Source organism: Gobio gobio, assembly GCF_949357685.1.
Source record: "Gobio gobio genome assembly, chromosome: 10".
In the NCBI taxonomy this organism is placed as follows: Eukaryota; Metazoa; Chordata; class Actinopteri; order Cypriniformes; family Gobionidae; genus Gobio; species Gobio gobio.
The window spans coordinates 37,055,630-37,077,739 of record NC_137116.1 but is presented as its reverse complement, the minus strand read 5'-3'; the positions used below and the strand labels follow the sequence as shown (position 1 = coordinate 37,077,739).

Below are 22,110 nucleotides of genomic sequence, written 5' to 3'. Positions count from 1 at the left end.
ATATCTCATAGTACAGTATACCAGCACATGTCTAATATATATATAAAAGGAGATGTTAACCGTTTAAGGCATTAAACAGCTGAAGTTAGCCTAAACACATGGCCACGTCTCACGTCGTAACAGTCTGGGTATGTGCCAAATCATCTGTGGAGCCGTGAACCAGATCTGTGGCACTCAACTGAGAGCTTGTTCTCAGGACACACTAATGCTGTGGAATGTGAAAAAACTATGCAGGTCTTATTCTGAACTTGCTAATAACAAAGCTAAAAAGAAAATACTAAAGTTTCTCAAAAGCATACTGAAACATTGTAGGGAATAGAACTACACCTTGCGCATCAGGTAGTTCTAGAAACTAACTTAGTTATAGGAACTAGCCACAGAGAACTAAATGTTCCCCTAGGGCAGGGGTGTCCAATCCTGCTCCTGGAGGGCCACTGCCCTGCAGAGTTCAGCTCCAACCCCAACTAAACACATCTGAAGCAGCTAATCAAGGTCTTACTAGGCATACTAGAAACTTCCAGGCAGGTGTGTTGAGGCAAGTTAGAGCTAAACTCTGCAGGACAGTGTATGGACCGAGTTTGGACACCCCTGCCCAAGGGCCATTTACCTGGTTTGCACCGCCAGTAGAAACTTGGGTTGTCGTGACTAAGGTTGCCTAAGGTTGTTTTGACAGCGCGGCGGACATTTATTTTGAGCATTTACCGTGTGGTTGATGCCCAATGTTGCTAGCTGAACATGCAAAACATAATAATGTCTCGCTTGGTCCCCTCAAAGTTTAGCTTGGCATAAAGGTTTGGACAGTCCATCTATCACTGTTTTCCATGTTCGTAGAGTTAGTTTGTGGAGTAAATATATAGGCTATAATCTGCGTGTGTGTGTACACAGCTTTTTTAACAATGGCAGTGTTGGTGTTTTGCATGCGTTTGGCCAATCAGCGTACACTTATGTCACTGGTAGTTCCTATTGTGCAGGGTTAGACCCTACTCTGAAGTAGGAACTAATTTAATTTCCCCAAAGGCTTTCCTAGAACTAAACTATGAACTTTCGAGGTACTATGATATGTTTCCTCTGGTGCGAAAGCCCCTAATCTTGGTTTTGAAACCAACAAATACATCAAGTGGCATACCTGACATCATTCCCCCCGTGCGCAAATGATCCGAAACAGGCAGTGAGGATTTGCAGGAAGTGGAAGAGCAGGTAGACTTGAGGATTGTCCTTCTCCTCCTTCTCCTCATCAATGCAGTCCTCCAGCACACCTTCAGCAGGGGCAAGGGGCTCCCTTTTATCTGCCGCCAACTTCACATCCACGTCACCTTCCTCTGCTTCAATCTCAGCCTCCGCAACCGCGTTACAGTAGCTGGAGTAGCTGTCATAGCGCAAACGCTTCTTCGAATAGAAGACGCTGTCGCCCACTAGCTTCTCGCTGTCCTCTGGAGGAGGGGCACTGGACTCCGACCGTATCAAGGGCTGCATCGGCATGCCGCAGATGGCTGCTGTGTAGCACGTGTAGCTGTTGTTGCGCCGAAGGTGTCGGTAGTTGTTGTCAGGACGCGAGCCGCTGCGCTCGTCCTCCAGGCGGCCCAGGTGGATCTTGTGTAGGAGGTCCTTGTAAAGACCAGAGTCCTTGTGAACCGTGTGATAGACCTGGCCATCACTGCGCATATGTCCGTCAAAGCTGAATCCCCCATTGGACACGGGTGACTTGAGGCAGCCGTTGGTCATGGAGTTGGTACGACCTGACATTAAAAAAAAAACGTAATAAATATATCAGGTCAGCGCAGGACATTTTCTTCAGGTGGAACCCATTAAATCAAGATAATCCTTTCAAGTACCATAGACTCTGCCGTTGGGCAGGACGGTGCCTCCATTAGCCAGGCTGTTCAGCTCCCCTGTGGACTCCTCTGTCAAGGGCAGCACAGCATCGCTGCTGTTTTTTGCACCTGGAAGCTCTTTAAACACGGGGGCTTCCTCTTCCTCCTCTGGAATTTTATCCAGACTCTCATCAGAGATGCGGGAAAGAGCATGCTCTTTCTTCAGGCGACCTGTTTGGGGAAAAAAGTTAGGAAATCATTTATAAGAAAGGTATCAAAATTAGATATGAAAAATAGGGATGCACAATATATTGGTATCATATTGGTTAACGCCCAAAATTAGAGTTTTTTAATGATTGCCTCCATATATTGGATATTCAATTTTGCATGTCATATCCCTTATTTTTTACATTTACATTACCTTTGTATTCATCTAACACTCACTGAAAGTTACCGTATTTTCCAGGATATAAGTTTATTATCATGTGAAACATGCTGCTACTTATATTTCAAAGCAACTTTTCTGTTCTGAATACCGTTAAATGTAATGGATTTGTTGTGGAGTGAGGGGAACTAAAATACATAAATGTTCATAATATTTGTAAACACTTTGTTTTATTTACCAGTATTTTACATTATTTCTGAATGTAATAATAATAAAATGTGGATTATATAGCAATGTGACTTATCTGTGTTTTTTTTTTTTTCTCTCAATGATGCAATTTTATCCAGGGGCAATTTTAAATTATAGTCAGACGTGACTTATTTTCCAGAAAATGGAAAAACAATAATAACCTTTTCAAAAAGGAAAATTCCTACTGAACATTATAATGTAGCATTTAAAATATTTATTTTAGTTTTACTGTTTTATTTCAAATGTGCACTACCATTCAAAAGTTTGGGGTCGCAATAATAATATTATTACAAAAGTATGATTACAATTTAAAATAACTGTTTTCCATTTTAATATAGAAATGTATATTAAAGGTCCCGTTTTTCGTGTTTTTTTGAAGTTTTGATTGTGTTTACAGTGTGCAATATAACATGTGTTCATGTTTCGCGTGTACAAAAACACAGTATTTTTCACACAATTTACTTATCTGTATACTGCTGTTTTCACTGTCCTCAAAACGGCTTGAAAGATTTCCCTGTTCTATTAAGTCCCTCCTTCAGAAATACGTAACGAGTTCTGATTGTGCCAGCGGTTCCCGTGTTGTGATTCGACAGCAGCTTAGCGCACGCAGAGCGCACGTTACCGGAAAGGTCACGCCTCTCACTATAACGGGGATGCATGCGCTCAATGATCTCTAAGTACAGCGTCCCTGGGAAAGCCAAACAAAGGTGACTTGACTCCGGGATGAAAATAACAGCGTCTCGACGACATGGCAACAAACAAACTATACGAACGCAACCGAACACAACGCTTCCTATTCTCCACGCGGGAGCAACAAGACCACGCCCCCTTTTTCGCGTGTTCTTGTGGGCGGAGGTTAGTCGACATACTGCTCTACTGACGTAATTAAAGCAGGAAATACCAGGATGTAGTCCTAACCAGCCGTTCGCTGTAGGCTTTGAAAGGGAACTTCTGTTAAATAAAATATCTCGCTTGGCATTGAACTTTGAGCTTTATAATTTTACAGGTATTATAAATGCTCTAACAGCAACATTACACACTAACTAAAGTTTGAAAAATGGGATCACGAAGAACAGGACCTTTAAACTAAGTAATATTATATTAATATGAAATGTATATTCCTGTGATATCAAAGGTGAATTTACAGCAGCCATTACTACAGTCTTCAGTGTCACGTGATCCTTTAGAAATAGTTGCTGATTTGGTGCTCAAGAAACATTTGTTATAATTATAATTTTGCTGAATGAGTATGATTTAGTTTTTCAGGATTCTTTGATCTTAAAAAGGTGACAGTAGAGACACTTAGAATGGTACAAAAGATGTCTATATGAAATAAATTATGTTCGTTTGAACTTTCAATTCATAAATTAAATGCATCCTTGTTGAATAAAAGTATTAACAATAAAAAAGTCTTACTGACCCCAAATTTTTTAATGGTAGTGTTTTTAGACAAAGTATACTTTAAGTATACTAGTATAGAATATTCGCTTATTTGGCACTGGCCAGAATTTTAATATCAGTGCATCCCTAATCAACATAAATGTTTTTTGCTGAACAGACAGGGGGAGCAAGCTTTGTGAAACTGGTGAAAAGCTGAAAATTAAAAGCAGCATTTAAAAGCAGATTACAGTGAGAACAACAATCGAGCAAACATAATCACTAATAAACATGGATAATCCATGTGTGAAAAACTGTGATATCGGTATGATTACAACTGGGCCTTTTAAATCGAGCAGTGACAATGAACAAGCACTTTAAATTAATGCTAATTTGACCTTTACTCGCAGAATTGATCCTTCTCAAAATAAATAAATAAATCAGATTTTTACAACATCTCACATGGGAAACCACACTATGAAATCGTGATCTGACCTTGATCTGAAAACAAATTCAATAAAGCATGCAACAATTCAACAAAGCGATCCTTGAGTGAAAGCAGTGCTTTAACATTTAATTTCATTAGTGATTCATTTCATTATGGCACTTCTCTCAATCAAAACATGTGGGCAGCCAATCTTGCATTGAGAAAAGTACAGCGACTGCACAAGGTCCGTGTGACTCATCTGAAAAAATGGTGATGTTCTCAAATAAACAGCTTCAGTTTATTTGCTTTTCATTTTTCTCAGCATCAGTCGAACGCAACATGGGCCCACAAGCCAGAGCCAGCAGAAGATAGGCTTTACATTACAGAGCGCCCCAGCAGAGCAGCAGATGTTAGGCAATTCCTTCCCCTCCTGATCTGGTGAAGATGCCTCATGCTGAGTCACATCTTTGACTTTTTCCAAAGCTAGATTAGAAATAACATCTAACTTAATGGCCAGGTGTCAAGTGCATAAACAAGTGGATCACAGAATTTCTGCAAATTAAGTTAGCAATCACAATTCTCCTGAGATAATTGATTCCTAATCGGAAATAGAAATAGAACATTTAGGACAAACGGTACAGAGATCTAACACAGACACTTAAAGCCACTAGTCTGCAAGAGGGAAATGGAAAAGGACAGTACATACTTGCTATTTTCCTTCTCATCCAGGGGCAAACAAAAAACCAGACCACAGCGGCACATACCACAGCACCAGCCAAGGTAATGAGGGCAATAGCCCAGACAGGGAGCATCTCCAAGCCCAGTACTGCACAGTAAAGAAAGAACGTGTCAGTCACACACATAATTAAACTTTGCTGTGAGATTTGTGAATATATTTAGAAAGAAAAGGCTTTTTTAATATGGAAAGCTATCTCAAAACAATGTGGCCTATTTAATGACACTTATTCAGTGACATCTAGCAAACTCAAGGTAGATCAAGGACGTCCCTTGGGTGAATGTGTTATAATTTCAAGACTGACTTACGGGGAGCTCCAGTGTACATGATGGAGAAGGTGTTGATTCCGATGGTTGAAGCGTAGAAGAGGGGCAAAGCGCGGAGACCATTGGGAACAGGGTCATCCTGTAAAGAGCAGATCGAGTTAGAGCTTCAAATCTGAATAAAACCACACAGATGTCACAAATAAAGACAAAATATTTCCAATTATCACTCATTTCTTTTGTTTATACATTAAAATCACTAATATTTTGTTGCTTGAAAAAAACACTCAACTGTTTGTTACAATTTAAGCGTAGAACATTTAAATCAGTGTTATTTGAGTATTATTTATCTAATAGTATAGTATTAATTCATATTTTGAATGAGCTGTTATTTTTAGATATTAGGTTATTTTAATTTTTTCATTTTGTTAGTATTAGTTTTTGTTCTATTTAGCTTCAATTTAGTTTTAGTTTTAGTCATTTTAGTGCTTCAGCTTAAACTTATTTTAACCATGTCAAAATTTCTAATTTAAATTTTTTAAAGTTTAATTTTTATATCTAATATTTAAATTTGATTCCGGCTTTATTTCAAATAGTTGTTCAAATTAGTTTTATTTAACAATAACAACAGTGATTTAAGTACTCTCTTAAAGGAATAGTTAGCCCAGAACATTAATATTTGATTATTATACCTTCATTGTAGACATCAGTGTTTATATCCAAACTATTAACATTTCTCGCAGCACTTCTGTAATAATTTGAATTATTGTAACAGATATAATGATACTGTGTGGTTGAAAAGACAGTTTGTGAAGCTGCTTCATACCTATACGATATCTGCTATCTCTGGCTCAGCTGTGATCGCACTTGTTCAAGGTTTAATAGACATAGCCGAATCGTTGTCATTTAGGAATAAGATTGCATGGGTATTTGAATCACGTTCGCAATCTTTTAATGATTAATCATGTAGCTCTATTTTTTTTTTATTGAAACTTAAAATATATAAAGAAAACTTTGAATATAGCACGCAAGTAACATGGACAACTTATGATTTGTTTTGTTATTATCTTGTGAATTTTGTTGTCTTTTCAAAGCTTTGGATCACGTTTATTTTACATGCATTATTCAGAAAATAGCCATTCTGCTAAGCATTTCCTGCTAATTTTCACAGAAGAAAGTCATACAGATTTGGAACAGGCTGGTGAGTAAACTATGAATTTTCATTTTTAGGTGAACTGTTCCTTTAAACCACTGTGCATATGTGGCCACAGGTAAGAATGCATTTCCCAGCTCATAACTGTTTAAGGCTTAAATATGTAAGTGTTTAGAGAAGCAGAGCCTACACAAGGCGCACATTTAAAAGATGAACTGCTGTCGACTGCAAAGCAGTTCCTGTGCCATCACAGATGAGCTATTGTCAAAACAATCTAAACAGCCACAGGCAGAGTTACTTGGAAATAGCTGAATGCATGTTAAACAGTAAATATAAAGAGAACATGTGAGGTCTTAAAAGGACTGGTGATGAACCACTATATAACACTGTCTGAAGGCCTGTCTGAAGGCCTCTACTGCACAAATGTTTACATTGCATGTGCGAAAACCACTTAAAGCCTGTCTGAGCACTTTGATCGGGGTTTTTTTTTTCTTGTCATTTTGATGTCAAAATTTGTCAAACTGAGATCACTGAAGTAGGGTGATGTAAGGCAGGTGTAATAGTCGACCCATGACTTACCTTGCTAAGAATTAAATATCTGATGATGAAGAAGAGCAGGCCAGACATCAGACCAGATAGCAGAGGGGAGATGAACCATGAGGCAACTGCATCAAATAAACAGCAATTACTAAATCAATAGCATGCCAATATAATTATGCATTACGCAGAAGACAGGCGACATTACATTACATCAATTCTACATCTCTGGTACAAGAATATTGACAGAAAAATGTGATAATTTACTCTAGAGAAACAATACATAAACACATACATTACTGTTCAAACATTTGGGGTTGTTAAGGTTTTCTTCATGTTTTTGCAAGTTTCTTACATATGGAAGCTTGTTTTCACCACAGAATAAAACATTTAAAAAGATTTGAATTGTGACTTTTTATCTCAGAATTGCAAGATATAAACTCGCAATTGCGATTTAATACGAGATATAAAAGTCAGAATTGCATGATATAAAGTCAGAATTGCGCGATATAAAGTCAGAATTGCGAATTATAAAGTCAGAATTGCGCGATAATAAGTCAGAATTGCGAATTATAAAGTCAGAATTGCGCGGTATAAAGTCAGAATTGCGCGATATAAAGTCAGAATTGCGCGCGATATAAAGTCAGAATTGCGCGATATAAAGTCAGAATTATGAGTTATAAAGTCAGAATTGTGAGATATAAACCTCAGAATTGGACTTTATGACTCACAATTCTGACTTCTTTTCTCAGAATTGTGAGATATAAACTTTCAATTGCGAGACTCCAATTCTGAGGAGGAAAAAAAAATGTTTTGCCCAAAATTGTTTATATCTCACAACTCTGACTTTATCTCTCGCAATTGCATGTTATAAAGTCAGAATTATAAGAGATAAACTCCATACTTACACTCACCAAGGCTGCAATTATTTGATCAATATTATAACAATCGTTTTCAATATTGTCAATTGTTTTCAATACAATATAACTGTTTTCTATTCCAAAATATTTTAAAATGTAATTCATTGTCACATGATCCTTCAGAAATCATATATCAGAAATTCTAATATGCTAATTTGCTGCTCAAGAAACATTTCTTATTATTATCAATGTTGAAAACAGTTGTGTTATATAATATGTTTTTGTGGAAACCATGAGACATTTTTTCAGGGTTCGTTGATAAATAGAAAGTTCAAAAGAACAGCATTTTCTTGAAATATAAATCTGTAACATAATAAATGTCTTAACTATCATTTGATCAATTTAGTGCATCCTTGCTAAAGTAAAGAATTATTTGCTTACTAACCCCACACTTTTGAACAGTGTAGCAAAGCATAGCGTTAAGTACTAAACAGTGCATTAAAAGATTAATTGCAAAAAGGCTAATCTTAAGCACTCAGTTGCATCAAAGCAATGAGCAAAAAATGTTTGCTTTCATGCAAATAACTACCATAATATGATATACTGTATAATGGATTTCATAATGGATTTTTCTTTACCAATTTTGACTAACTGCATCCACTGTACTCCTTTAGTGCCAATAGCAACCATGGAGAAGCCAATAGTAGATCCCACAATGCAATGAGTTCCAGAAATGGGCAACTTCAGAAAAGAGGCAATGAGCTGCCAAGCCGCAGACCCTGAAAGAGACGGGAATATGAGTGGGAGGTGGAGCAAAAAAAAGTATTTTGGCCATATGTTCTCTTTCCTTCTGTCTTCAATACAGTCTCTGGATGGGATACTATTAAAATCATTACAATATAGCTATTCATTACCAACTGACATTAAAAACCTCCCAAATACATTTTATTACACAACTTCTTTTAAACCATCTATGCAATGTGCTAATTTTGAGTTTTACATGTCTAGATTTACATTTTTCCCATAAACGCTCATTTAACTCAGGCATCAGCTAAGGCACTCTATAACAACTCGCTATACAACATGTAATTATAACTCCCAGAACCTGGCAGCCTACAAAGAATAAACAAATGCCTCGCTAAGCTTCTCCATCATTAATCTTCACTGAGGTTTCAACTTGAAATGAGCCATTACTTACCGACCATGGCGCTGACCTCTCCTGCCATCAGTATCGGGACAGTTTCATTGTATAAAGTGACATCTATAATTCCCTTCCGTATGGTTTCCCCAACCTTGGCACCGAGGAGCATGGAGCCCAGGGTTTCAAATATGGAAGCCAGGATGCAGGCCTGACGTAGCGTCACCACTCCTGACCCCACCGCTGTGCCAAACGAATTTGCCACGTCATTGGCCCCCACTGAAAATGCCAGGATGAAGGCTATAATGAAGCCAAGCACGACCATCCACAGGTACGAATCCGTTTCCATCTTGGCTTTTGTTCACGCAAAGCTTACAAATGAATCCCAAACAAACAACTACAAAGAACTGGATTAAGGTGCTGTACTGTGAAGGAAATTCTTCTTTGCCCGTTTTTTTCTCCCAACTTTCCCCAGGCTAAAAGAGTTCTTGGGGGAGAGGTACACTGCTAACTAAGCCGTTTAACCTCAGTCTGTAGAGTGCTGAGCAGTGTAGGCAGGAGAGAGCATTCCATTGTTTGGCCCTCTAAGTGTCCCGTCCACAAAGACGCCTTCAGCTGTCAAAACAAGAGAGACAAGGACATCATTTCACTGTATTCACACTTTCCTTATGGACTGTGTAATGTAGCCCAAAAAAAAACATAGGAAATGGAAAAGTTGGACAGACAGGTGTAGGGGATGTCAAGGAACATGAGAGAGATGGGACATGAAAAAATTTAAAAGATTACATTAAACAAAAAAAAGTTTTGATTTAAAAGATTTAAGAAAAGAAAAAAAAACACACCAGAATGAGTAACAGGGTTGAAAATTACCACTCAGGAAGTGCTAGCTACAGAAACTAAATGTTGTTTTGTAGTGATTTTCCATAAATATACAATTTTTCAAAATAATTTTCACAAATAGTTTGATAACTTTTCACAGTGCAAACTAGACTCAGAAACTCAACATCAAACTTCAACAAATTGTCAAAAAAAAGAGGTGCTTTTCCTTAAGAAATGGTTACTATAAACCTCAAAAATTCAACCTTTAGGACACATATAAATACATTTCAAAACGCGTATCTAGTGCTTTCTTTCTAATAATACACATTTTAAAAAGACAACATTCATAATTAAAAATACATTTAAAAAAATCAACAACCATGCCAAAAATGCATAACAGGGTTGAATATTTGCCACTCAGAAAGGTCTAGCTAGTTAGGAAGTAGTATAGTTATTTTCCATAGATTTAAGAAAATTTTGTTTGGTCATTCTCTTTGTGCGCAATAATTGAGAAAATTCAATGAGAATCTTGCTGTAAAAAGAGTCCAAATAAAAATTTAGAGGAATGTTACATTATTTGGAATAAGGGAGAAAATCATGTGGTAACAGGATTAATAATCAGAAGTTCCTTTGACTACAATGAATTGAACATTTCAACAGATTATGTGAAGATTATAACAGATATATAAATCATTTTAATCTGTGGAAAGAGTCAGAAAAGTCAAGAACTTTGAAGAGAGACAGACCAAAATAACCATTTTTAGGAGGTGACATACAGACATCTGATGTTATAATTAAAGTAGCATGAAAATGTGCTATATGTAATGCAAGTACGATAATGATATGACAAAAAAAAAAACCATGGGATTTCAAGGTTTGAAATAAGATCAAATAGCATTACATAAAACAGAAAGAAAAGCATTTGAGCACTTACATTAACTGGACACCTTACACTACGACACCAAGAGTGAAGCGTTCAGGTGTGACCAAGACACAACGTGACTAACAGTGTACGTCCATAACGGAATGTAACAGCGCAGTAAGCACTGCAAAACAATCACTCGTGCTTCACACCTCCTCTCGGCTTCTTGGCTTCGTTTCAGGTTTGAGTCTCCCACCGAGGCGAAGCAGTACAGCGAGTCGTGCTTCAGCTGCACTGTGCAACACTGCCGAGTCACAGCCCCTAATACCTGCTTACAGCCTCCTCGCTTCCTGCTTTCCCCACTCTAAGAATCTTAGTGGGTCAAATTCATTGGAAAACGGCAGGTCTGTAAATGGGCCACTATGTGCTAGGTGAAATCTGATCAGTCCTATTTAAACATTTAAAAGGATAGTTCACCCTGTTTATCGGAACAACTGATCCCACACCACAGGGGGACAGTACAGTATTTAGAGCATCAGTCAACAGCTGATGACAGAATGGACTTTAAAGCATTACAAAGACACAGTATACGATCATATAGTGACGTCAAAACCAACACCTGTAAAATTACAGCGTGTTCTCACCACAGGCCAGACCTGCAATGCAGAGGGTGAAAAAAAAAATCACTACTTAGAACTGATACCGAAGTCAACTCGAGGGGGGACAACAGCACATTCTTACACTTCACTAAGCCTTTTGTTTAAAGGGAATTAAATGTAAACAGTGGGAAAGCCAGACTAATACATGCTGAAGGTATTTACTGATTGTGTGCAAGAGTCATGTGAATGTCAACACCTCACGTATCAAACATCACATGGTTGTTGACTTTGTCACAAAAGATGGTCCGTATAAGTAGAGCTGCACAATTCTGGATAAATTGATTCAATGACTGACTCATTAATACCTCACTGGATGAATCAGAGTTTTGAATGAATCTCTCGAATGAATGATTCAATTACAAATACATTTTTTAACGGTCACTTTTCACCCACCTTTAGTGGTGAACAATGTAAATTGATACAATCGTTATTGCGAATCTTGCTTACTATTTGATAGTTACTATCAAAGGGTGATTTTAATTCAGCAGCAGCGCACACGTAGATTTGAATATTCCCGTCTTTTTTTGTCAAAGGTTATGTTTTAGTTACCCTTGGATGTTGTCAATACCAAAGGGGGCAGAAATAGGGGGTTCGAGAAACCCGTCTGAAATGGTCATTATTTTTGCAATTCAATTTAGCGAAAACCACTAAATTTACCTATAAATAAAAAGAACCTGATACGGAGTTAAAATTGCATTCCACAGAGAGGGGAAATCACGTTCTATAACAATTTCTAATCAGCATATTAGAATGATTTACAAAGGATCATGTGACATGGAATAATGACCGGAATCATGGCTGCTGAAAATTCAGCTTTGACATCACAGGAATAAATTACATTTCAAAATATATAAAAATGGAAAACAACTGGTTTAAATTGTAATATTTCACAATATTACTGTTTTTAATCAAATAAATGCAGCACTAGTGAACATAAGAGATTATTTTTAATGTTTTTTTAAATCATCCCAACCCCATTCATTTGCAGGGTTCCCACTCTTTTTCAGCAACCATTTTCCAGTACTTTTCCAGGACATTTTAAATTTTACTACGGCAGGAATAAAAGACAAGGATCATGCCAAATATTGCTTTCTAAGTCTTTAAAAGCCGTACAGTTTATTGCCATTACTTAACAATCCAGCATTTTTCAATATGAGCTCTTAATAATACATTATGACTATGGAAGCTTGTTTACACCACAGAATAGAAAGAAAAGGTAATTGTGACTTTTTATCTCGCTATTCTGACTTTCTCGCAATTGCGAGTTTACATATTTGTGATACATACGCGAAAATTGACGCAATTCTTTTTTCCTCAGAATTTGACTTTATAACTTACAATTGCAGTTTAGATCTCACAATTCTGAGAAAAGAAGTCAGAATTGCAAGATATAAACTCGTAACTGCGCAAAAAAGTCAATTGTGAAGAAAAGACTATATCTTGCAATTCTGACTTTATAACACAAAAATGTGACTTTATATCAAAATTATGTGATTAGTTAGCAGCTTACGAGTTAACATTCACTGCATACATTTGAGCAGTTAATAGCATTAGCTAACTGCTGCAAGTGGGAACACAAGACTAAACATCATTATTCAAAATACTACTCACACGTATCAAACTCAGCATTCCTGAACATGTGCTTTCTGCAACTAGCGCTAATTGTTTTACTCGGCTAAAGAAATAACTTTTTTTTAAAGAGTTTTCCCAGACAACAACAAGATTTCCCAGGACATTTTACTTTTTCTCTAATTTTCCATGTGTTTTCCAGGACTGGAAAATTTGTCATCAATTTTCCAGGTTTTCAAGGTTTTCCAGGACGAGTGGGAACCCTGATTTGGTAGTGTATTATATAGGGATGCACCGAATCCAGATTTTTGAGGTTCGGCCGAATACTGAATCCACTGGTTAAGATTCTGCCGAATCTGAAACCGAATACCGAATCCACTGGTTAAGATTCTGCCGAATCTGAAACCAAATACCGAAACCTACTCCCATCCACAGTCCATTATCACAGTAAACAGATTAATGAAGTAAACAACGTCCACAGCAGTGTATTTTTCATTTTATTTTATTAGTAAAAAAAAAAAAAGAATAGGCAACATTATGCCAGGATGTCCTTCATTTGCTGTACCTGAAGTTACTGCATTTTGGCTGCTGTCTGTAGATTTCTTCATGCACAGCTCGTATTCTTTCGGATGTTTCATACCCAAATGTTTTAACAGCGGCTATTGTTTAGGGAGTAGTCACAACGAGACAAATCGGCATTGCAAATTGAACATGTAGCTCGACTTGAATCGCTTTCTTTTGACTGAAAGTACTGCCAAACAACACTTTTTCTGCTCACGAGTTCCATTTTCACAGCCTACTGCATTCGAACGGTCCACCTAGTAAACACCTTCCCGTAATCAACGGCGGCGTCATTACGTCGACCAGCGTAGCGCGCATAGTGCAAGCCTAGGGTTCGGTTTGGTGGAAAAAAAATCAAAAGTTTGGCAGAAATCGAACCCTGTCAAAAAGCCCAATATTCGACCGAATCCAAATCCTGGATTCGGTGCATCCCTAATTATATATGTACTGTACTATATATAATCTTTTAATATAAATTACATCTATAGCTATTCATTTATCGCATATATGTTTTAGTACAAAAACTGGAAAAAGGAGTTATAATAACAAGCAGCAGATGTTGGGTTTTTCAGACTAATAAAGCACTCTTGAGATATGTCTCATCTCATGTATACTAATAGCAGGACTGGATTTTAAAGGGGTGCATTTTTGAGTTAATAATGGTTACACAAATTTTTGGAAAACTGATGCAATGCCAAAACACTGATACTGCCATGTGACATCAGGACAGGGTGATGAGCTGAGACAATTTGGATGAAATGAGATGCTTCTGCTGCTCTCGGAAATTGGAGGTCTATTGCTTTTTGGCCTTCAGCTCTTTAGCAATCTTTGTAACAGGTTTAGCAGCCCATTTGCTGACAGCATCTGTCAAAGCCTATTTTTCAGATAATATTGCTCAACTGAATCGTTTTCTGAGAAGACAACACCTTATTCAGAGATATAATCTACAGTATTATTTGTTCACAAGGTTGACCTTGTTTAAAATGTGAGAAATGCAAACAGCCTGCCATACTTACATTTCAAGACATATTTAAAAGGATAGATCACCCAAAAATGAAAATCATATACTCACAGTTCCAAACCTGATTGACTTACCTTCTTCTGCTAGTTTTGGTTACCATGGCCTTTCATTGTATGGACAAAAAACCCACTGTCTGAGACATCATCTTTTATGTACCACAGAAGAAAGTATGGTTTGACATGAATGTAAGTAAATGACGAAAGAATCTTATTTTTTGTTTGAACTATCCCTTTAAGGGCCCATACATGCAAATGTATAGGTGTACAAACAATTGTAAACCCTCTAGACTCAATGATTTATGATGAATTGCACAACTTTACACGGACAATTAAACAATTCCACGAAATGTAAGTTGTGACACCTTGGGACATGCAACGCTATCAATCCCTGGGACAAGAAACAAGCACTGGGAAAAGAATATCACCTAACTAATCTGAATATTAAAAGCATTCAGCTTATATTTTGATTGGTAAACACATGAAGAGAGATGTGTGGGGTCTTTTTATACATAATAATAGTAATACAATGCACACTGGCTAGTTTTTACAATGCATTCCCCTTGATACTGACATGCCCTGTCAAGTATATGAGGTACATACAGAACCTGTTGCATTAGACACGACACAAGAAGAAAGGAGAGAGTGCAGTAAAAATGTGTCTGTAATGACTGCAGCACCCTAAACTCTAATCAAGTGTACTCACCTTTGGGCTACGCAGTGCTCCGAGTTTCCCCCCTTTTTTGGAAAGTGGGGTCGGAAAAAGGTTTCGAAAAATGAGAGATGGACAGATTAAACGTGAGGGATCATGAATGAAATAATGGGAAAATGCTAAACTGATGTGCTGACTTATGCCAGTAAAGCAGGATCAATGAGACTGGTCAATGGATTCAGACAAAGAAAAGATCACAACGTTGTGTAGAATGTAGTATGAGGAATTGCCAGATGGAGAGTCAGACGTGTTGCAGGACAACAGCAGCGCGATTCTCATTGAAAAACCTGTCACTGCAGTCTAGACTGCTTCTTAAAGAGAGGCATCAGCATCACAGGCCAGCAAGCCAATCACGCATACGCTCAGTGGGAGCGGTGGATCTGATTGGTTAAAGCAGCATGGGAAGAAGGCGTGACGAGGGAGATCAAGCCAATGAGAGTGAGGAGAAAAGAAGAGGGGTGGGTGATTCCTCTCTAACAGTCAGGAAAAAGGCATGCAGTTGCACCAAGGACATTCAACACTGACTGCTGGCACCATAATATCTGCATTATGTCTCTCTAAAGGCATTTAGTATCAAATAAATACAAATGGAGAATTAATAAAGCACCACAGAGTTGTCTCTCTTCAAGTGGAGTAGGCAAATACATAATTCATAAAACATTTCAATATTATGGGATATGCAAACTTACAAGGCAAAACAAATAAAAGGAAGTAATTTGAGTAGGGGTAATGTCAGGAAAACAATTTCATATTACTTATTATATTATTAATATAACAGAAAATCAAACAAAACCAAAATACATAATACTGTCAAATAAGTATTAATATTATATTATTTGTTGGACAGTACAAAAAAAAAATCAATCTTAGCTTAAAGACTAAAAAAGGTGTGCAGTACATAGACATCATTGCACACATTCATTTGTATTTCAGGTCCCTAGAAAGGCTATTGTCTTTTAAGAAAGGAAGGACTGAATGATGAATATTTCTGACAGTAACATGCTGACATAATCTCCTCCAGTCAGAGTGAACAATAAAATCGCATCTGGTTTCATAATCTCTTCATGCAGGGCTCCCACACCTTTCGACCAAAGATTTTGCATTATCTTTGCATGACAGTCATTTGGATAAACTCAACTAACTCAAAAAGAAGGATTTTTCTGCTTCCCTGGTTGGGACAGTAGTTCAGATTTCTATAAGCTCTGTGAATATTTTCAATGACCCCCATTTATTCTAAATGTAATTTATTTTGCAAATATTCCTGACCTTAATATTTATTTTTAAATATGTATTATTATTTTTCACACACACACACACACACACACACACACACACTAAAATAAATAAATATCATCAATGAGCCTTGGCCGCCCATGACCCTGTTGCCGGTTGACCGCTGTTCCTTCCTTGGACCACTTGCAGACCAGGAACACCCCACAAGGGCTACAGAGTTTTGGAGATGCTCTGACCCAGTCGTCTAGCCATCACAATTTGGCCCTTGTCAAACTTGCTCATATCCGTACACTTGTCCATTTTTCCTGCTTCTAACACATCAACTTTGAGGACAAAATGTTCTCTTGCTGCCTAATATATATCCAATCTACTAACAGGTGCCGTGATGAAGAGATAATCAGTGTTATTCACTTCATCTGTCATAATGTTATGCCTGATCGGTGTATAGTCTAATTAAAAAAATAAAATAAAATAATAATAATATATTATTATTATTTTATATATATATATATATATATATATATATATATATATATATATATGCTGTCAATCGATTAAAATATTTTACTAATTAATCACATTTTTAATATTTTGATATTGTAATAATTTCAGTTACTCGCCAAAATAATGAAGACACAATTTAAAGACAGCGTATTTTAAATATGTGTTGTAATGGCATCTTTTTATGAATGAAGGCCAGTATCACCGACATTAATAACATTACATTACATTATAACTGAAAGCTCCCAATTTCAACATTTATTAGGCTTTAAAAAATAACAACTTTTAATTTAATTGAACTTAAAACAAGGATCATAAAACATAAACCCATTATAATAAATGTTATATTTACCCATGGCCTTCCCTGTTAGACATAGTCTACACAGAAATATAATAAAGTTATCAACACCTTTCTTAACTGCATAAATAATAAATGAAACGTAGATTAATCATCAGTAAAGCTAAAAAAAATTCTGTTCCCGTTGTTCTTTGATGAACATTAATGACAGACATCATCAGTACTGCTGTCACTTTAAGATCTGCCGCTGCCGAACATGACGCGGATCTGATGCGCTGTCCCATGCGTCTCATTTTCTCACAAGTTAATTTAAGACATTATTTAACTAATTTAAGACTCCTAATATGAGAATACTCGACAAAACTGGCATTTTGGCAAAATCCTCTGTTGTTGTTATTTTTTGTTCAAGAGCGAAAGAGAACTCGATGTGTACACGAGACTGGCGCGCGCACGTGTGTGTGTATGTCAGGGTGTCCCTCCATTAGCTCCCTAGCTTCCTAGGTGGTGAATCAGTATATCGTCGGGGTGTAACAGTACACAAAACTGACGGTTCGGTACGTCCCTCGGTTTTGAAGTCACAGTTCGGTACAAGTTTGGTACAGCAGTTTTACAAAATGCCTTTTTATTTATTTTATTAAACAGTGGTTTACTGAAGTAGAAAAAAAAGTGTCTCTCCTTGAATGAATTAAATTATAACAAAGTTTGTAGAAGATATTTCTGTAAATTATATAGGGAGCCCTTTCTCGCACATTAAAGGACAACTCCGGTGAAAAATGAACCTAGGGGTAATTAACACATGGTTACCGAGTAGATCATTCTCTGGGATGCGTTTTCATGAAAATCGAATGTAAAGAGTTTTATCTCTAAAAACAGATTAGCTTATAACGCGAGTAAATGGGGCACAGAGTAGGTAAAATTAAATCGCTAGTTTATACCACTTACAAGGCTCAAAATAGCCTCACGTTAACACGGTAGCATAATGAGGGTCACTACATGCAAACCGAAGCATTGAGAACTTTGTAAGTGTACAAACAGTTTAATAAGAAGATACTTTATAAAGACAGAAGATGACGGGTATACAGACAAGGAGCCATCTTGGAAAACAGTCTCGATGAGTCGAGCCACGAACGCTGTGCTAAGTGAGCTGGTCAATAGGAATTATCGCAGTTTAGCACAGCGTTCGTGGCTCGACTTGTAATAACTTGCAATAATTTGCCCAGCACTAATATACATACCATACAACACCCAGAGAGTGCACAAATAACCTACGTGTAGTCTAGTAGGTACGTACGTGCACGCTTTTACTGCACGATTTAGTCTATTAAAATGCAAAAATGTCACGAAAAGTAGAATGGATGGACGGACAGACGGACGGATGACTAAGATATTGATTCGCAGAAAAACCTTTACTAAATTTTTCATTACTTTTCTTTCTATTTGTTTTTCTATCGGTCTTTGTTTCTTGTAGCGTTTGGAACAATCAGTGCTTTCAGGATGATGATGATGATATCATTATCATGTGCCCCCTCCCAGTCACACTCCACCTCTCTTGCTCTGAACAGTAAACAGTCACACAAAAACAAAGCCAGAACGTGTCGAGCGACTAACCCTCTCCAGCACATCACAGACTGCCCCGTGCTGCTGACACTTGAGGGATGTCTGTAGCCCCGAGGTGATCAACTCACCCTCAGGTCATCCATCTCTCAGTCCTTAAAATAGCCAAACCTCCAGAAACAATCATTCATCCACTGCTGAGACTGTAGCTATAGGTGATGGCTGCAGTTATTAGAACACTCTCTCCAACAAGCACCGTCAGAAGGGGATGACAGCCTGTCAGACATTGTCATAAGCAATTCTGGGACTCATCTCTCTCACATCTACGCAGTCCTGACTCACAGACCAAGTGCAATACCGGCAGCACATCACGCAGTGTTTCAGAACACAACACTTTTATCAACTTGTCCTGTGGCTAGAGATACTCTAAACAAGTCTGTGCGGTTTCGGGCATCATGGGAGATAATATATGGGTGGTTTCCGAATAGAAATCCGTAAACAAACAAATGACATTTGCAGGATGCAATTGAACAACTTCCTTCTCTTCCTTTGTTGAGCTGACGAAAGAGACTGAAAACCACAGAATAACAACAATGTTTACAATGTTTACAGTGCCCATAGTGTCAGATGAGATGACTTTACGAGTGGCCCATTAGGGATGCATTAATAGTAAAATTCTGGCTGATATTGCAATAAGAAAATTCTAAACTGAGACATTAAACACTCTTCCAACCTTTCAGCAACGACCTCGTGGGCATGGCTCTTGCAGTTTTAAACTGGAAATCTTCAGACTCTCCATGTTTCAAAGCTTGGTTGTGTGAATTGTTTCATGCCATACAATTGGAGGAGTCCAAATCTCATCGTCAATTCCAAACTGTATGTCAGGCCTTTGTGGATTTCCTCAAGTCTGAGTATTATTGTTTTCATTGTAATAATCTATTGAATCTATGATTATGCTTTACTTATGTTAGACCTCACCCTTGTTTTTGTTTTGTTAGGGTTGTTATGGCTGTATTGTTTAGTTTTCTTTGTATTCTTAGGTTGCTACACTATGTAAAAAAATGCAAATAAAATATAAAAATTATACTTTAAAATGTAATTAAAAAAAATAAAAAATAAAAAATTATTTTGTTTTGTCTAAATAACAAAAAAAAAAACTAAAATGAACCATTTCAAATGCTAATTCAGGCATCGCAACATTATAATGCAGAATATGTAAAATGAATATTAATCATTTTGAGATTTGGTATTGGTAAATATTACATTTAAACATGTTAAATGTAAGAATCAGATGATGTCGAAGCTAATGTAAATGTGAAAAACAAACATGTATGATTAAACATCCATCAATCAATCAATACTGACAATTAAAAATTATTATATATATAAATAAGGGTGGAATTATACATTAGTTTTTGTGTTTTGATACATGCACCACATAAGAATAATTCCAGATATATTTGTAATAATGATAAAATATACATTTTAATAACTATGACTAAATATTAAATAATTATTAAGAGGAGGTAGCCAGTTCATTATGTAAAATTAGTTATGAACTGACAGGGAGATAAAGACTTCTGATTCAAACTGAAAATCAATGATTTGTAAATCAAATCAGTTCACTGCGATCCCAAAGATACACAGCCCTGATGTTTTCATTGCTTTTTCAGTCTGTATGAAGCTTGTGACAGGAACCCTGCGTCAATGAAGCGCTCAAAATCAACAATGAAGCTCCACAATATCATGACCCCCCGCACAGACATTGATGGTATCAGATGTCTGCCAATAGCTGCTTTTACACTGATAGCAGGGTGCTCACTTCCTAAACTGACCCTAGGGTGCTGGAAATAGTCGTGACACATGAGGCCGTTCAAAGAAAAGAGCAACCAGCTGTTCATGTACATATTCTATCATTAACTGTAATACATACAAAACACCCTCACAGGAACAAAATGCACACAGACACCCTCTTGACTGCACACTAGTCCTCTAGTGCCAAGCAGTAATTTGATATTTTTAGATGGGAACTCTGATGTGTGTGTGGTGTTGGCGCGAGTAATAAGTGCTTTGGTGGATGGTCTTTGGAAAATATTAGTTTAGAGGCTCCCATTCATGTTTCCCAGCTTGAAAGCGTTGGAAAGCTTAGGTGTTACGCTGTTAAATGTCATGCAACCACGCAGCTCGCAGTGTGACAAATGTCCAAATTAAGACCTGTGGATGGTTGAGAAATGCAGATGAATAGGCATCGTGCTAGTAATATAACTACTAATTTGCCATTAAAGACCCCATGAAAGGGCTTTGACAAGTTCAGTTTTCCTTTCCTTTGCTAGCAATAAAGAGGTGTATGGAAGGATATCGCGGACAATTTTCAAAAGGAATTGCAAATGGTATTTGCAATTGCGTTTTCAATTTGTGGACGCATAATATGTGACACAATCCAAAAGCAATTGCAAATCACGCATTACCATTTGCATTTTCGTTTACGCAAACGCACAATGACTGCCAAATTTCAAATGGAAAAGCAAAGTCTGTTTGCAATTGCATTTCCAATGTCTTGCAAGTTATGACCCTGCCATTTTGGAATAGCAATAGCAAATCACCTATTTGCTCTTTTATTTCCTCCGTGTCCTGCCACAACCTGCACAAAATTCAAATGGAATCGCAATCCTCTTTGCGTTTGCATTTCCGATGCCTAACACAGTCAACTGTCAATCAGGCTTGAGGGCGGGGTTTATTGATGTAGTCGGAAAGTAGGCCACGCCCTCAAGTGGTGGAAAACCAAGGACTTTTTCATCATTATTCATTCCTAAGAACATGGGGAGAAATATCCAATGTGTCTATTTAGCAAAAACAACAAAAAAGTCATAAAACTACTGTGTAGTTTTTTGCACTTCAAACAAAGCCAAATACCCGGAAATAGACTATTTATCAACTGCCAACCAAACAAAAAGAAACCAAAAGAAGACTGCTCTGGTTGCAAGCAAATTGTCAAGAAGCAATTAAGATAGGGATGCTTTAACCGTTGACCAAAAGTAAGAATTTTGACAGATTAATATACAGTTAAACGGTTTAAAATGTGTATATATATTTATTTATTTATTTTTTTAAGGTTTTTATTTTTATTTAATTTTTTTGCTGCATGGTTAAAGCAAAATATGCTAAATTCGGTTTAAAAATCAGTTCAATATATAATATAAATCTTTTGAAATAGGCCTATCCTTTTATTGAACCTGGGGCAAAAAGACATTTTGAAAGATTTCACCAGCTGGTACTTTCGGTTTTGCCGCGGAGATCCTTGTGATAAATAAATGTGTTGTATTTATGATAATCCGTGTAGATTTCAGTTGACGAAAATAAATAATAAAAGCGCGATAAGTCACGAAAGA

The 22,110-nt window shown here is 37.0% G+C and overlaps 1 protein-coding gene across 2 annotated transcripts in view; it reads right to left on the bottom strand.

Annotated features, from left to right (window-relative positions):
* slc20a2 (solute carrier family 20 member 2) overlaps window positions 1–22,110 on the bottom strand; it is a 55,076-nt gene that overhangs the window by 14,686 nt on the left and 18,280 nt on the right. Inside the window, exons 1-8 of one of the 2 annotated variants that reach the window (XM_079827338.1) lie at window positions 10,690–11,000; window positions 8,997–9,551; window positions 8,437–8,577; window positions 6,981–7,066; window positions 5,294–5,390; window positions 4,956–5,075; window positions 1,833–2,042; window positions 1,127–1,736 (exon numbers count right to left, since the gene is read on the bottom strand). In XM_079827338.1, the coding sequence (XP_079683464.1) occupies window positions 1,127–1,736; window positions 1,833–2,042; window positions 4,956–5,075; window positions 5,294–5,390; window positions 6,981–7,066; window positions 8,437–8,577; window positions 8,997–9,285 (1,553 nt within the window). In that variant the 5' untranslated portion in view covers window positions 9,286–9,551; window positions 10,690–11,000. Of the gene's footprint in view, window positions 1–1,126; window positions 1,737–1,832; window positions 2,043–4,955; window positions 5,076–5,293; window positions 5,391–6,980; window positions 7,067–8,436; window positions 8,578–8,996; window positions 9,552–10,689; window positions 11,001–22,110 lie in introns of those variants that run through there. The other variant, XM_079827337.1, reaches the window with a different exon arrangement.